This window comes from Amblyomma mixtum, chromosome 5 (genome assembly GCF_055824585.1).
Source record: "Amblyomma mixtum isolate Tamu chromosome 5, ASM5582458v1, whole genome shotgun sequence".
Classification (NCBI taxonomy): Eukaryota; Metazoa; Arthropoda; class Arachnida; order Ixodida; family Ixodidae; genus Amblyomma; species Amblyomma mixtum.
In genome coordinates this window covers 870,383-888,096 of record NC_143016.1, presented here as the reverse complement: position 1 = coordinate 888,096, position 17,714 = coordinate 870,383, and the positions used below count along the sequence as shown (strand labels likewise).

The window sequence follows — 17,714 nt, the reverse complement described above, 5'->3', positions numbered from 1 at the left end:
TACGCTTTTGCCAAAGTTGTCTGACATTTTGTTGCACTTCATAACGGTGACGGTGATAGTTCAGCTAGTGTTCTCTTGTAAGTTGTGTAACTACTTGTGTGTCTAGCTACTCTAGTTTGAGTCTGCAGTTTAAGAAAAACATTGAGGAGAAAAACATTCAGTATGTGCATGGTATATGTCAGTTTCTTCCTGTAGCATTTTTTATTTGCCACAAATATGTTACACAATGTACTTGCATCAAAGGCGTGTGGATTACACACGTTGGAAGAGAGAAGAGTGCCCGAGCTAGCACACACATTGAGCCCCAGCGTTTGCAGCACGGTGCCAGCTATTCAGGTTCCTACAAAGCATTATGCTGCTGAATGGATGCCTAGACCACGCCTTCCATGGATTCTTCTTCATCCTTCTGCTGTATGTGACAAAGAGAAAATGCAAAATTGCCTTCAGGTAACAGCTTATTACGATTACCACAGCCTAATCAGGACATGCAATGTCTCCAGGTTTCAAGTTAAGGAATGTATTCAAATTCACAGTGAATTAAGTTTTTATTCGCTTTAAACATCTCAGAATGGCAAATTGTATTAACCTTTTGCAGTCCAAAACTTTGCCCATTTTGCAGCCGTTCTAGTTCAAAAATATTTTGCCATTTTCAGGCACTGTGAAGGAAAAAAGGACTGTGCAAGAAAAATTAATGGATTGTTTATTTTTGGTGTTTCTTTATGTGCCCAAGTCTTTCAGTGATTTTTGGGTAGCATATGGTTTATAAGATTGCGCATCATTAGGAAAATGCGCGCAATTCAACCACAGAAAAGCTTATCGGGTAGTGCCCGACAGCAGACCGGAATAGCCTTGTTGCATTGTTGAGAATGGCCCCGACTACGGACTGCAAAGGGTTAATGCTCGTGCACTGTACAGTCAGTCCAGTATGGTCAGCTTTGGCTACATAAGTTCTTTGCACTGCTGCATATCTTTGCGCCTCCTGTCATCACCACTTCTCTCTCATTAAAACTATGCAGTATAATGGAAGCTGGTGCTGATGTCAGCTAATTGGGGACAAAGTCCACAAGTGTGTTTGCACTCAAGAACAGTGTTGCTGTTCGCAGCCTCTGCGCTAGCTGTTTATGGAACCCATAAGTGTGGCTGCCACGGCATTGGCCAGTCACGCAAGCCACTTTTACATGCAAAAAGCTCAGCTGTGATTAACGGAAGCTCTAGCCTGTTTACGTCTGTATGCTAAATGATATGACTGCATGTTACCTAATATTACTATGACATGTAATGGCAAACTAATACACATTAAATGGTTTATATGTCAAGTCACAGAGGGTCAATCCAGTTTGCTGTTAACTTTGTCCGTTTTACTGTGCATCCTTGTGGTGCACATTTGAACCCTCACAGAAGTAACAAAGGCTGTTAACACATTGCTCTAGTGACTCTGCACGCGCATGCCAGCTCAGTTTTGTTCAATCAGGCCTTCCCAGGCTGTATTGCTTAAAGGACTATAGACATGTAATTTTGGGTGCACATTTTCTTATCTGTAATGATGCATAAGAATGCATAGATCTCTGTGTCATATTTGCGTAATTTGCGCACTTTTTTTTTTAAATTGAGGTTTCAAAAAAGCTGTGTGCAATTTACGAGAAAATTTGCGAACACGTCGTAAAGAATTATACAAAGGTTATGCGCGCATTGTGTTCCATATATTGCCACCTCTGCATCAACCCCACTAACTCACATCCCTCACAGGCAAAGAAAAAAAAAGTTGGCTCCAAATATAAGTCGACACAAACCTGCCAACCTACATTATGTAGTTCCCCACGGGATGGCATGATGGAGCATGCGCAGCTCAAAGCAATAAACGTGCAACACTACATTCGCAAAACCAGCAGTCGGAGGCAAATGGAAATGGAAGGCAATAAAACGGCGCTCTCACTGTGACGCGGCTGACTAGCGGCGAACCGAACAGCAAACTGTTCAGTAGTTTCGATTCTAGCACGCGCCAGAAGTTACGGAAGTTCGCTTGGTTTGCTGTCTCAACTGTTCTTTTGGGAAAATGACTGCCAGCACGAACGAGCCAGGTAAACAACGCACAATTCGTTTCTTTTTTTTACCAAAACCAATTTAAAAACAAATTAAAAACTTTTTTTTTTACACATGGAGCTCCATGTATCCTGCAAGGAATTGGCACCAGCATGGGGCACGCACTACCCATAGCTCAGGCAAAACTATGTTAGGCCCCGCGTATAGGTCAGCGCCGCTTATATGTTGACCCGACAATTTCGCATAGTCCTATTTGTCAAAAGAAAGGCCGACTTATACGGTATATCGCATGTTATGACCTTTGAATTCCTAAGGGAAGGATGTGCTTCCCAAGCCTGCCTTGCGCCGATCTTCCCAAGCCCGCCATGCGCTCTTGCATGCATTCTGGTGGTGTGCCGCAGCAGGGAGAGTGAAATGTGTGAGTAAAAGTTTTTTTTGTTTTATAAACCTGGATAATAAATTAGGGGTGCGCAAATTACACAAGTAAATACGGTAACTGATAACTGAATTTCTTCTTGATGCTGTTTTGGTTTCATTAACCGAACGATGGCAGTGATGTGTAAGTTGTGCTTAGTCCTCATGAGGTGTGAAAAAAACTACAGCTGATACGTTACTTGTCATTCTAGCTCTAAAGCTGTAGTGAAATGAAACTGTCTCAGCTATTATATTGCAGTTTCTTCCATGCCTTGAGTGACCATAACAGACCTTGCATGTTGCATCCATCTTTCAGTTGATGAAACTGAAATCGAAACGGCATCAAGAAGAAATTCGATTATAAATTTTTGAGCAGTTGTGCAGGAATACCATGGGGTAATTCATAAATACTGTTGTCTGATGCATCATTTTAATGAAGAAAACACGGCAGCAAAAATTTGGTATCTATACTCTTTTAATTGTCCCTTGGCACGGCATAGTAAAGTGAAAATATGGAAACATACCATGGAATTTTTCGCCCTGAGCTTGAGGTCGTCAATAAAGTTGTTGTTCTGCTTGTTACACTCTGTGGGCGAGGCTGAAGGCAGGCTGGGGAACAAACCTGCATGCACATTAGTCACAGGTGTTGATAGTAGGCTACTGAAACATGCTACTTAGATAGAATCTGATCACTGAGTTCTGCACAACTATTTGTTGCCACATACACATGGCACTGGAAGCCCCTTCCCGCCTCCCTCCTTTTCATTTCTCTCAGCAGCCTAGGGAAGGTAGGCACACTTGAAAAAATGTTGTTCGTTTTCACAAATACACTAGCATGGTTTGCCTTTCTGAAGCCCCTGGCTCTGGATGTAATGAAAAACCTGCTGCCATCTATGCATATCCACCATGTTCAGTAGTCAGGCAGGCAGTGGCTGGCCGCAGAAACGAGTGGTGCATTGTTCCAACTCTTCATTTACAGGCTATGATGTTTCTGTTAGCTTCTAGCATTGTTGCCACTGTAAGGTAAGAAAGAGTAAAATATTGAACTCAAAAGGAAGCAGAAATGTGTTGCCATGTGTACCATTGTCAGATTTGAGATGTTTGATTAGAAGACCTGTCTTTTTAATGAAATACACATTTCTGAATTGTGCTGCACTCTCTTCAGGCATCGTTAGGCAATGTGGAAAGTACAACAGTGCATTACAAAATGGCCACATGCAGTCCTTCTGGCTTTGTGGGCACAGCACCACAGCAGTATGGGCTGACAGCGCTATCTCAATAAAAGCAATGGAAGGTGTGCCAATAATTTTTGTCTGTTGGTCTTAACACTTTGAAACTGCATATACGGTCACGATAATGTGCCATGCACAGAACAATGCCAACCTTGACTTGGTCTTTACTGAAACCGTTGTAATAAAATACATATGGCCCAAAGAATATATCTTGTATTCCTTACACACCTACCCATCATTTCCTACCACGCAAACGGTTTCTATTGCCAAGAGTTCAGACTAAACATGGTGAACATGACTGCCCTCTTATGCTCCACTAATTCTTAGCAAGCTTCTTGATGAAATGTTTTCACTTAACACTCGCGAAGAAGTAAAACTGTCTCGTTTCAAACTTATGTCTACTTCTTATGTCGTACAGTCACCTATCAGGTGATGCAATAACAAGCCTTCCTACAGCTAATGCGGGCTTGAAATTGCAGCCTATTCTTGGAAAATAGATGGCTATTATTACTACCTACCTGTAACGAAAAAAAACGACACCAATTACACAAGTGGTATTGCAGCAAGTCGTCACCAGCTAGCATGCAATAATGATTGTATGTGGAAAGAAGCAGCCCATGCGGGGTGCCTACCTTCCCTCTTACCCCTTCCACTCCCCTTGGTCATGCTCAGCTGCACTGACACGAAATGACTACAAACACAGCCATGCCTTCCCTAGGAACCTTCGCTTTGCTTGTTTGAAAAGCGAGCTCAAGGCATGGATTATGTGTATGGGGAGATCACGTAGCCGCACCCCTGTGCGGGGTGCCCGTCTTGCCCACTCCTCCCAGTCACGCTTGGCTGCTCGGACGACAACAACAAACATGTTTTGCCCGGGAACATTCGCCTTAACATTGACCGGGCGGTCACTCTTGTGGTAATGCGAATTTCAGGGACAGCTGGGTTTGTGTAAAAGGTCAGAGTGTTTAGTAATCCTGAGTGGGGGTATGGGATGTCAGATGCATTTGTGCCGCTACACTCACATTAGCGCCACAGGTAAGCTTAGTGACTGCCTTTGTTGGGTGTGTTGGAGCAGCTGGCGTAGTAAACAGCCATGGAGTGTGGAGGTGGGCAGTGGGTGTGGTATGTGTGCGTCACCCACGGCATAACATCTGTAAGGTGTCTGGCCTGACAGTCGCACAGTGAGGGAGTGGGGTAACTTGTGACGTCAAGGATGACTTAATTCTGTTCGGATTAATCAATGATCGAAATTCTGGCCAGTCAGCATGGCGCGTTATGCGTGGCGCAACTCCATTCTGACCAGTTAGCTTGGCGCGTTGTTGTGTGTGGGATTTTAATAGGGGGGATAAATAAGTTTTTCCCGTTTAGCCGTGGCAGAGATAATTCAGAACCGCCGGGACCGCACCCCGTGATCACTCGCGCTACCGAGCGCACGCCTTCTGAGGGAACAAAGGAACGACACTCTTGCTGACACAAGCAAGGCATTTATTGCTATAACAACAATAACGCCAGCTAACCACAAAACACGCTAAGGAATCGAGGACGTCCGACACACCAGGACCGTTACGAGTGAGCGTTCGCCCACGCTAGGGCAAGGGAGGAACTCCGAGGCCGGACGGGACGGGCTGGCAGGATAATGTTCCCACCACGAGGCCTCGCACCGCTGGCGGAGTGGAGCGCCACGCACGCGCACAGCAATCACGCCGACCGTGTCGCTTCGACGCCGGCGCCCTCCCTTGTTAGTTAAGGTAACTAGGCTAGGGATGGTGTATCGCGGGGAAGCCAACCACGGGACGAACAGGGCAAGGCAGGGTGTTGGGCAAGGCCTCCACACGTGACGTCATACGTGTTATGCCTACACCGCGTAAACTGCAAATGTGGCCTAGCTGTAAAACTACCCTGCAGGTGCCACTGCATCGTGCCGTCATCGTAGCGATACGGTGGCAAGTCATTTTTCGAGAGGTGGGTGGTGGTGGAAACATTTATTGCCAAGCAATGCAGAGGGGGCAAACCCTACCCCCTTACGTGGCATGAGGCAACCCTTAGGGGCTTGCCCTCAAAGAGCAAAGGACAGTCCTTGGAGGGCTACCTGCTTCAAGGCGTCGGTAATTATCCGGCGCTGGTCAGCAGCAGCGGAGCTGGCCAGGAGAGTCTCCCAGTATGACTGCGCCGTGGTTGGGGATGGAGGGTGTGGGAAGGTAGGGCATGTGAGAAGGATATGGATAAAGTCTCCCGGTTTCCTGCAGAGCTTACAGGAGCAAAGGAAAACTGATCGGGGTAGCGGGCATGAAGAAGAATAGGGTAGGGAGCAGTACGGGTCTGGAGTCGGCGCCAGTGGGAGGCCCGGGTTAGGGTTAGAGAGGGAGCTGGCGGTGTGTAAACGCGCCGGGTATCTCGGTAGTGGGTAAGGATATATCTGAAGGTAAGACACTCCCGGGATGGCGGAGGGGGTCCAACTCCAGCCCGGAAAGTGAGATCTCGGGTGAGGGAGGGGACCTTTACCGGGGAGGCCTGTGTGTGCGGGGGTCCAGCTGTTACAGGGCGGGTGGGGTGCCAGAAGCGTAGAAGCCGAGCCGCGGTGCGGGATATCAGGCAGGTGCGCCTTGCACTTCCCGCGCATTGTGCCTCGCGCTAACTTTCCGAACAGAGCGAATGTTTTCAGGAAAGGCATCTTTGTGTTCATAGTCATTTCGCTCACACTCTGCATCTTTTTGTGCGGAAAGCAGCAGCGGTACCACTCGACCGCTGGCATACCTGGCGTCTTTGCACACTGTGTGAGCTGCTGGTAGACCTGTCGGATGCGCTGCAGGTTGACGTGCGAGGCGTCCTGGTGGTTGACCATGGGCAGCGGGTAGTCACGGCCCACGACGCATCGTGCGGCCACCTGCACCGACTCCGGCGCAGTCCATGGCTCGTGGATGTACTTGCTGGGGAAGTGCTTCAGCATCGGCAGGTACCGCCTGCACGCGCGCCACCACTGGTCAGGGTTCAGCCTCAGTATGCTTGGCGGTGACGCGCAATCGTAACTTTGCAAGTGACCGGTAAGAGCATCACAGTGTCCATTGTTGGTGCTACTGCTCCTACCACGTTGCTTGGGCTGCGAAGCTCTGTAGAACTGTACTGTTAAAATGATCCTTTAGTACTGTTCTCCATCGGAACGTCGCAGAGGCGACTGCTTTGGAAACGCGCACTACGAGGCATGCGTGTGAAGCCACTGAAGCCAAAGAACTGAACACTAAGCAAGATGTGCAGCGTCTGCTCTTATTGCGAACACACAAGCGCATGGTTATCTTTGGAGGGCCGCTGCGTCCGGTACGGCCGCGCATCGAAGCGAAGTGGCAGATGACGTGAAGCACCATGTCGAGGTCCGTCTTCCCCTGCGCCACTTTGCTGCGATGAGCGGCTGTGTCGCACGCAGTGGCCCTCTAAAGAGTGCGGCCACGTGTTTGCACTAAGAGTGGACGACCCTGTACAAGATGATGTCCACAGGCTTAATGGCACATGACAGTCGCTGCTATAGCTTTCGTCTTCTTTTTGTCGGTTTATAGTTTCATTCCCAGTTCCGACAATATATGTATCAAGTCCAGTAAGCAGTTCTCACTCTTTTTTTTTTGCTTTCACTGGTGCGCTCAACCTCGTCGAAAATTTCGTCAGTGCGCTGAACGGGCACATACCGTATGAAGTCGCCCGAGGGGTCCGCCTTGCGGCCGAAACGCACGGGGCAGTAGAGGTGAAAGAACTGCTGGAAGAAGGACGAGCAGGAGAGCCACATCCAGGAGCCCGCGTTGACGCTCCAGTCTGCGTCCAGGAGCAGCTCGTCGAAGACCTTCATGCCTTCCTCCCAGGAGAGCCAGAGGTCGCCGCGCGTCAGAAAGCAGGCGACCGCATGCCTTGCCACGTGGTGGATCCAGCCCTCCTCGCGTAACTGTCGCATGATGGCGTCGATCCACGGGTAGCCCGTCTGTCCCTGCACCAGGAGGAGACAGGGGCGCGCCCTCGTGGTGAACCCGAACAGTGTAAGCCACCCTCGGACACCGCCCAGCGCGGGTTAAATGACGACGACTGCACGCACGCGACTCACGTTGGCCCACTTGGCGAGCGCCTCAGCGTTCACGTCCCAGGGTATCTGCACGCAGATTGGGTTGTTGTGCATGCGGTCGAAGTTCGGGTTGCGCGTGGCGGCGCAGTAGAAGAACTCTCGCCACAGCAGCTGGCCCTGAAGCGACAGCGGCGGGTTCGACTTCTTGATCTGCGCGCGAACGATGCCGTTCTCTGCAGGAGGGCTGCCCATCACCACAAAAGGGCTTTAAAAACACTTGCTGGGCCGCGCGTGCGCGTTACCTTTCGGTAGAGGTCGGCCAACTGGTGGTAGAAGAGCCGGGCCGAGAGACATCCGAACCGCAGGTACGGACTCAGCCCCGTCTGGCTGGCTAGCAGAGACTTGGGCGTCATCTTGGGACTGCCGAAGCTCGCCACCCACGCCTGCGTCAGCGCGAGACGTTAGGGTGCCTCGATATAGCGTCCGTTGGAGACGTCGGTAAGGCACGACCTCTGGGAGTAAAAGGGAGAAAGGGACGGGGCGAGGGTCTTCGCACCTTGCGTTCAAGGTGGCGCTCTAGTCGGGCCAGGGCTTCTGTTTCACCCCCAGGCCACACGGCGTCCTTCAGGTTGTCCGTGTCGAAGCCTGCAAAGAGAAGCGCATCGTGATGTCCGAACGCGGCGCATAAATACGGCTTGAGCGAAACGTAACTGCGACTCTGTTCAAGACGTCATTATGCAAATCACATCACGTAGTTCTTCCGAAGCGAGCTAGCAAACCCACGCGTAGCGTAAATTATATGCGAAAATAAGTCGGGTTCGGGTATATTGAACCCCGGTATTTCGAATTATTGGCTATATCAAACACGCATATTATCCCTTTGAAAAGCCTGTGTAAGAGAACAGGAAAGTCACGCTCTATATATAACTCGAATTTCGCCCGTCGTTAGATATATCGAACGGCGCGCTGAGTTCTTTTAAGGGTGGTTCTAACGATATGCTCTTCAATCACTTGGCGCGCAGAGACGGGTCGGCTGCGCGGCCTTGGGCCCCTGCCGGCAGTGCTAGCGCTGTAAAAACACGTGATGAGTTGAGCATGGGGTGTGAGTGAAGAAGGTCTTCGATCTCTTGCACTAATTTTCCCGCCACATCGCTGTCATGCGGCGAAGCCAACATAACGAGCCTTTTGGCGGCCCTCGCTTCGCTTCTGGAGATATTGCAGAAACTAGCTGTAGCTTAACTTCAATGGGCGATTATTCTTTCTATAGTGTGCTGGTAACAGAATTACACACCTTATGACAAGCTGAGGCTAGCCCCATTGCACCGTCCGTTGCGACTTCGATGCGAAGCAACAGGTAAGGCGTATCCGCCTGGCGAGCGGTACGCGTGCACTACCAGCACGCCGGCGGGTGACATATTTTGCTGCAACAACGTGGGTGAAATGCGCTCTTGCTTCTAGGTTACAGATAAGCTTATCTTCATTTTTTAAATATTGAATTATCGATATATTGAACTACTTCGCGATCCCCTTTCAGTTCGATATATCCGGGTATGAGTGCGGTATATCCACGACACCAGCATACACGCAACGAAGTGCAGTTGTTGCAACAGCGAGTGCACTCGCCTAGCTCGGCGAGCGTAGGCACGGCGAAGCGCTCGTCGTGGTCGTCGTCGATGGGTGTGCGCGGCAGCGACTCGGGCGCCGTCACAGGCTGCGGCGGTGGCTCCATGGCGACCAGCACGCCCTGGAACTGGCGATACGTGAGCGGTGCCTTGCCCCCGTGGCGCTCCAAGATGCGCTCGAGCGGGTAGAGCGTGTGCGACGGCTCGCACACCACGCTCACGCCCATCTCGTGCGCCAGCGCCGTGATGCTCTGGTCGCGGATGGCGCCGTACGGCTCCGGGTCCTGCTCGAACGTCAGATGCGTCACACGCCACTCCTGCGTCGCCAGCGCGCGAATCAGCTGTTGCTGGATGGGGTCCCCTGACGTCCTTTCAAAATTTATTATTAGAATCCAGAGACATACTAGACACCCTTAGCGTACCGTGTTACCGTTACCGGAATACCGCCGCCAGTGAGCACGCGCTGATTGGTTCAGATGCGCGCGCGCAGCTGCCGGGTACTTGGCGCCATCTGGCGCCCTCAAGGCAATCTACGCAAGCGCACTGACGACGCGGACGAGCGGGGTGCCTGCTGCGCATGCAGTGGCCAGGTGGAAACGCGCAGAACATATGCGCATTGCCGCGCAGCTACAAAAACTAGTAGGACGATTACGATACTCGTCGTGGAAACCTAAGCGCGCCCCCCGCGCAGACGCCAAGCACCGGCGCAGCCTAGATCCAGCTGTGAAAAGCTGCCGAAGCAGTAGTATAGCGCCAACGTCCACAAGCTGCAGCTGTGAAAGCCACTTTAATACTTTCGTTATCTCAATAATACATGTGTATGTAACAATAAAACTTGATCCAGTCGTTAAAATCCGCGACAGCTGCGCTGTAATAGCTCAATGCCGAGTATCGCAATTCTGGTTTGGTTTGGTTTATTGAGGTTTAACGTCCCAAAGCAACTAAGGCTAACTAAGGTATCGCAATTCTGGTATATATTTAAACTGCCAGCACCCCTTTTGCCACTGCAGTTGCGTGGGCGCATTTAGTAACATTACATAACCAATCACCTCCTACCCCTTTTTTGTGGCAGTCTTCGCTCCAACTTTAACCACACACACACAGGAAAAATCGGTACCTAGAAATACGAACCAAAGGTGTGAAACTGCAAGCCCGCCCTCCGAAAGCGAGCTCCACTTGTGTCTTCGGAGCAATGTGGAGAAACCAGCTTGTCGGAAGGTGAGCGACAGCTTGTTCTGCCCGAAAGGTCACGATGCCACGGCGAAGTGAAACTTACGCGCAATACCGATCAATCTCCACGCCTATAAATTCAGAATTCTTCCGCGTGCGGATAAGCATCAGGAAAGACGTGGGTGAAATCAGGTCGATACAAACGTGCATCGCAACATAGTGCAGTGTGAGAGGCGTCTGCTCTTTCGGCGTCCAGTCCTACACTTTTCGTGACTGCAGCGCTACCTCCGTTTACGGCATACAGTTTTACAGGATGCGAGATCCTAACGAAAGAGTAAGTCTGTCCCCAAACTTCGGTAACGTTCGCAGGAAATCGCGACGTGGCTGGAACTTAGTTAGCTTTCCTCCATTCTTGTTCGTTATTTATGAAACTACCGCTGCTACAGCAATTCTGTTTGAATGTTTGCCTGAATAGTTATGTTAACTAAGCAACTGAATGGTTTGCGTGACCTGCCTTGCATTTAATGACGCGTAAACGACAGAGGCATTTTTATTGGCCGACTTCAAGGCGTACATTTATGTTTGTTTCACATATGTTAAAGCCATCCTCGCCCCAAAATATCTTGTAAACTTATTGTAACAAGTATTCGGTAAGGAAATATCTGTCGTCGACCTTTGCTAAAATGCGATCAAATACAATAAATTCGGCTGGTGGCAGCTTTGCCAGCGCACATATTCGAGCCACGTACTTTCCGCGAGAATTTACTTAGCGGTTTGCTCTGCTGAGCACCGATGGAATAAAAAAAGCAGTCGACAAGCACGGGCTCGCTGGCACTGATTTGCCCAATATTTTCGTTGACATCTTTGCGACGATCATCTTTGCTGTCGATGTCTGCTGCGTGAAATAGTTCAGCTGCCGGAACAGAACAGTGTAATGGCCATGAGTTTTTTAGAACTTTTAGAGCACGAAACGATGCGTTTTTTATGTCTAACGGGCCGGTTTGTACCGCGTTCTTTCTTAGCCGTTCATTATCGCAAAATTATTTCGCTATAATCTTGCATAAGGTAAACTCGCTGCTACTGCTGCGTGCTGGGTGAGTTATAATAATTTAAAGGTGCACTGAAGAGGAATCTGAACTCGTATTTTACCGCTGGAACTCGATCTACACGTTCCAAGCGTTCTTGGAAACTTCGAATTATTGCTCTGTGCGGCCGATTTTCGTAATTTAAATCGGATTAACGTCGGGCTCCCGCTTTTTCTTTTTTGAATTCCCCGCAAACAGGTGGGAGGAATCGACCAACCTTCCACCCAGTCCGCTCTGCCATCGGCGGAGTGATACGTAGTGATCGGCTAAAGCAAAGAGTTCACGCGTATTTTTATTTCCGTGGACCTAATTTGCAGCTATGTAGTCTCTGATTAGACCTATTTATTCACGGAAACCTAAAAGAAACAAAATAAAAGCGAAAGCAAAGTCGCCACGCGACTGCCTGAAAGGCACTCAATGCGTTGGTCGACTCCTCCCACCGTATGCGGGGAATTAAAAAAAACAAAAAGGCAGGAGCCGGACGTTTGTCCGATTTTATTAGGGAAATCGGCCGCACAGGGCAGTAGATCGCAGTTTCTAAGAACGCTGGGAACGTGTAGATCGAATTCCCGCGGCAAAAAGACGTGTTCAGATTCCTCTTCAGTGCACCTTTAATGCTCAGAATTGGCTCACGGGTGCCGATAAAGAAAACGTGGTTCAACACAGAGCCAGGATTCAAAATGAGAGTAGAGAGAAGAAACTAAGAACAAAACTATTAAGCAACAGCTTGAAAGGTCGCGCTCGGTGGAACACCCAGCCGGCATCGGCGTGACTGGAAAATCCTGATTGATCGAGAGCGTAGTGACGTAGAAACGCAGTTCCGCGGAAAAGAAAAAAAAATGTGGTCAAGCGGAATGGAACTGCTGTCCTTTGCGTCGCGAGTCGAACCAGCTACCTCTATACACCACTGAGGAACGTTCGTTCAGTATGATAACTGGAGGCCTTATACGGTCACCACACACCGCACAGTAGGCGAATTACATTACAGGAACACTTAGTTTAAGGTCGCTAGTTAGCGTCACCATATGGGCGATGATGTGCGATAAAGCAGTATGCGACGGTAACAAGCGTGTCGATATCTGCAGTAGGGTGCGCCAGGCGCTTCCAGGCGACCGTAGGGACTCTAACGCTATCGCGGCATCCTCTTAAGGTGAACTTAAGTGTACGCCCAAGTTTCTTCCATTACTGAATGTAATCACTTGTCGGACAACATCTCAACCTATGCATGTAAATCGTTCTTACCTGCCAATATCGGAATTGGTCTAAGCAGTGTTATTGTTGCTTCTGCTGAGAGGATTTGCCTTCTCACGTACCCTTTCTTCGTTCGAGTATAGTATGGGCGTGACCTACGTCATCAATGTTTTGCTGCGATAGCACTACCAGTGGCACTTGGCGAAAATGGCGGCGTATTCTGTGTGAAGCTCGATCCACCCACCAGACGCTCACGGATCAGCGGAACGAAAAAGCTACGGCGAAATCGAATTCAGAGTAAAGCCAGCTGCCCTCCAGAGTCACCAGCCGCCTCCCCATCCCACCCACTGCCACCCTCGATCCACCTCCCCACCTCATCTCCACCCTCCAGGGGCGCCATCCATCGACACCTACCTTCACCCTCCCCACCACAAAACATTCTGTCGAGTGTGTGAAGCCTCTGCTTAGTATAGAAGCATTCAGCAAAGGGAAAGCATAAAAGTGATCAAGGAGGGCTAATCCCACTGCTGTCGCAGCTTTTTCGAGTTAGGTTTCACGATCGTCGTTTCAATGTTTTCCTTAACTTTTTTTTTTCCCCCGCGGTTTGTGTAGCATGTGCCCGTGCTTCCCTCTTCAATCGCCTTGACGGCGCTGCAGGTGATCAAACAAGAGCTCCACACTTCAAGGACGCGCCACCTGCACACCGATAAACCGGCACCTTTCCAGGGGAGAACACAGTGAATGCGGCTTCATGGCGCCACTGTCCGCAAATAATGCGTTATTTTAAGAACTTCTTTTATTTTTATTTTCTATTGCGCGCTCTGAATGAACCTTACGAAACAAGACAGCAGCTCCAACCTTCGGTTAAGCGCGCGTCAAGGCGACGGCTATAGTATCGATTAGGTGATCTAAACATTCGTTTATATATATATATATATATATATATATATATATATATATATATATATATATATATATCTTGACGCATGTTCGATGTTCGCCCGAGAATTGCAGGTACCACGTGTGCAACCCTGCTGTCCCGTTTAATGCTGCTCTATGCTGTCTGAAATCACTCGTGCTTGCTTTTGCCGCGAAAAATTGCGCAATGTGGCATTGCATTGGCCAAAAACCACAGAGAATGGCATATTGGCGGGAGGAGAGACAAACCAAACGCGGCACGTTTTATTTTTTTTTTCTCCTCTTCTGAACCGATATGCTAAGACAAGTGGCATACATGCTGACAAATCTGATTACATGCATCTTAAACACGATCCAGCGGTTGTGCCTGTTACGTGGCCCGACACCAACGTCTGGCTGCGTTGCGTGATCACGATACAATGCACAGCTATCTCGGCACCGCAAATAATTTTCTTGTTACTGCCGCCGCCTTTCCCACAGCAATAAGCACGACATAACTCGTGTGCCACACACACGCACGTAATGCACTGATGGCACGCCTCGTATGCTCCTGGCCATTCTTCCGAACAAAGAGGTTCGCGCCACCGCACGACAGACTGACGTCCATAAAGATAGCTTTCACGACACCACATAGCTGAGTAGAGTAAACGGCATTGAACGAATCTGATATTCAAGGCCAAACAGACACTCCGCGGCCATGCATGGCTGGGTTAGGTAACAGGACCATGGAACGCGTTTGCGCCACCGTGGAACTCGGCAACATATATACGAAGCAGTCCTCACTAGCTGCCTTAAGCTTATGGGGAAATTGCCGACGTGATCACCTCGGGGCAACCTGGATGACGCGAGGCACGAAATCCGTTCAAGATCGCGCGGAATGATGGGTTATACGACGGTAACAGGTCACTGATGCAGTTAGGCGCATCCCTCAGTTTGTACCTTGAACAGTTTAGGGAACACGTCGGCCGGCTGTCCACGGATGACGAAGAGCCGCGAATTGAGCTTGCGAAGCCGGGCATCCAGGTCCTCGAGGCTTTGCAGGAGGAACCTGCGCGCAGCGCACGCCATGTTGGTGCCGTGTGGGCCTGCTCGCTCTGGTACAGAACTTGGGGGGCGCCATAGCGGGCGCCTGCTCACCTCCACTTGTTGAGGCCCGCGTTGGAGGAGCCGGCGAACCACGGGTCCAAGATGTAGATGCAGCGGCACGTGCGCGCTCCCTGGAGCCCCAGCCTGAGCGCCGGCTGGTCGTGCAGGCGCAGCCCCTTGCGGAACCAGTGCACCACGTGTCTCTCACCGGCATTGCCTCCGGACGTCGCCTGCTGGTGGTGCGGCTGCGGCGCGTGCGACATGGCGCCCGCGCTACGGACGCGTGGATCCGCTACCACCGTTCATCGGTGTCGGCTGGAACAAGCAACGGGCACCGGCGAAACTTGGCGCACGTCTTCTCACCAGCAAGCAAGCGGCGACCGGGCTGGCTCAACCGGTGGTGGTCGTCACCGTGGGTTGCCGCGCGTCGTGGACCCTCATCGTTCCTCTTCGGCCGCGGATGCTTAGACGCACACACAACGGCAGGCGCGCGCTGGTCGACGGCAGCACGACGCCCTCAACGTGACCCGGCGCGTCGCTATTGGAGGGCGCAGCCGGCGTCACGTGAACAGCCTCGCGGACGGTCACGTTGTGAACGGCGTGCTGCGCGTTGTTGCTCCCCGCCAACGGTGCGGCGCATCCGCGTCCTCGACGCCGTCGTTGGTGCAGGGGGCTCTTTCCCCGCCTCCGGTTTAGGTTGCATAACGGCCGACGACAGGTTCGGGCATTCCGCCGAATCGATACGCACGGAAAGGCGTCACTGCAGCATCAGCCGCGCGCTTGGAACGCTGCACTCCGTGCGAATGGCTGTGCGCAAATGCTGTTTGTGGCACTATGGTCGGGTTCTGCAATGGTGGACAGTTGATCGGTGGTATTAGCGACCGTTCAACTTCCAGAAGCTCCCAAAGGGACACCACAAAAACGATATAGGGAAAATATATCCTCTGTTTCGAATTTGTGATTAACTATCCAACCTAAAAGCTTTTACAGGTTGAGCAACAGTTCCGCTCGGAGCAAATACAGGCGAACTTCGTTATAATGAAGTAGAAGGGGCCCCACTGTTATTGCGAAAGCACTGTTCCGATGGAAAGGTTTCCGAAAATCAAACTGTCTTCAATTAATCCGCCTTTCGTTGGTCAGGAACGCAAGCGAAGATACCATTCTATTCAAATGGAAAGCGTCCACCGTTAAACATTGCGGCACACTGTGCCGCATTTAGCTGTGCGCATGGACCACTATACATGCAGGGTCTGTAGCTGGAGGGTGATGGCCTTTCGCTAGGGGACGTTCTGGAGCCTTAATTCTCTCGTAGACTGTCTGATTTACTTCTTTTTATCGCCCCCAACCAGCTCGGCTTCTGCTGACGGCGGCTTTGTATATACCCGCATCTGGGACTTGTTAGGTCAGGGGGGAGCCGGAGAGCCGAGTACCGCTTTTGAGGACGGAGGGGCCCTTGAGTTGAGTGGGTAGTTCAGGGCCGCAGATCCCGGCTCGGAAGGACGATAGCGAACTCCATTAAGGAGGAAATTGTACAGAAGGTTTATTTTACATATTTACAGTCGAGAAGGGAGTGCTCTGGTCACAAAAAAAACATCCCGTTAAATAAGTTTCGTATTCCCCAGATCCCTGACTGGGGAATAAAGTTCGATGAACGTGTCCAATCGGATGGGCAGTTGTGGACTTTGGTGGTACCACCCACGGCAGGGGCGGTGCTGGCTCTCTCTCAGCTCGGAAGATGGGAAGGGGAAGAGACAGAGTCATCAAACATTGATGTGTCGCTTTGATCACAGCGGCTAGTCTTCTGCTCGTTCCCTCCCATCAGGTGACCCCCGCCGGATGTCCGAAGCACGAGACCTCTGTCGAGGACACAACCGTCTTACGATTAACAGCAACAGCTTGACCTTGTGAGCACCACTCCGTCGTCCGGCGACCCGAGGGTAGACTCGGCCACTGGACGCCGCCGCCGTTGCGGGCCCGCCGTGTGAGGGCGCTCGCTAGGAGAGGAAAAACGGAGCGCCGCAGGCGCGCGACGTATCTTCGACCGCAACCCCGTCAACACAGCGCGTCTGGCTTCCCGAAGTCGTCAGCTACCTGTGCATACCTCTCGCACACAGGTGGGGCAAAATTTAGGCCTTTTAGGGCTGATCTTCACTTGGGTATCGTGGCGGCGGCGCTAGGCCTAACGCCTACGGCGGCGCCCGGCCGTGAGTGAGTCGCCCACCCGCGGCAAGATGGCTTCGCCAAACCTACAACGTGGCTACGACCCGGACGCCATGGCCTGGTCCGAGGTTCCAGCAAATCCAGCGCCTGATAGCCCGGCCTCTGCGCCCATCGAGAACTTGAAGTTATTCAAGCTAGTGGAACGCCGCTCCCGCAAGCGGAACGCTTCCAAGAAAGCGGACGCCACGTCGCCAGGCCGCTCAACACGGCACAACGCTGCTGCGCGCGCTGCAGCGCTTCACGGTGGGCCCCAGGGACCTGCTTGGAAACCAAAGCCGCTGCCGCGGCTTCATCCCGAAGACATCGTTATCATCCTGAAGCCCCGGGTGACCGTCGCTCTGAAGGATGTCTTTCAACATGGTGAGCTGGGAGCAGCGTTCGCGGCCTACCTGGGCGCCAAGGCCGCAGCATCGCTCAGCCTGCTCCCCACAGGGGAGCAAAACCTGATCGTGGCAGGCACCCGAGAGCCGCACGTCGCAGACAAGCTATTGCGGGACTTCGAACTAACAACATCGATAGGCCAGCTCTCTATGTACGGCCAGTTGAAGCTCACTGGTGACGTGTGCCGCGGTGTCATCACCGTGGCCAAGCACGAGACCAGTGAGTCCCTGCAAAACAAGATCCAGTGGCGTGCTGGAGAGCTTGCCGATATCCGCAAGCTTGGAAAATCAGACGTCGCGGTGCTCACCTTCGTGGG

At 51.2% G+C, this 17,714-nt stretch overlaps 1 protein-coding gene across 2 annotated transcripts; it reads right to left on the bottom strand.

The window, feature by feature from the left end:
• Positions 1-165: 165 nt before the first annotated feature.
• Positions 166-15,571, bottom strand: LOC149341083 (cryptochrome-1-like). Of its 2 annotated transcripts, none has more exons than XM_089542938.1 (10): positions 14,849-15,571; positions 14,651-14,759; positions 9,349-9,664; positions 8,282-8,370; positions 8,028-8,168; positions 7,768-7,935; positions 7,361-7,653; positions 6,441-6,646; positions 2,979-3,076; positions 166-409 (listed from the first exon to the last, which is right to left on the bottom strand). In XM_089542938.1, the coding sequence occupies exons 1-10, from the start codon at positions 15,058-15,060 to the stop codon at positions 371-373; spliced, it is 1,671 nt and encodes a 556-aa protein (XP_089399064.1). In that variant the 5' UTR covers positions 15,061-15,571; the 3' UTR covers positions 166-370. The 2 variants fall into 2 exon arrangements, with proteins under 2 accessions (XP_089399064.1, XP_089399065.1); XM_089542939.1 differs by having other exon boundaries at positions 7,768-7,902.
• Between the last annotated feature and the right edge of the window lie 2,143 nt (positions 15,572-17,714).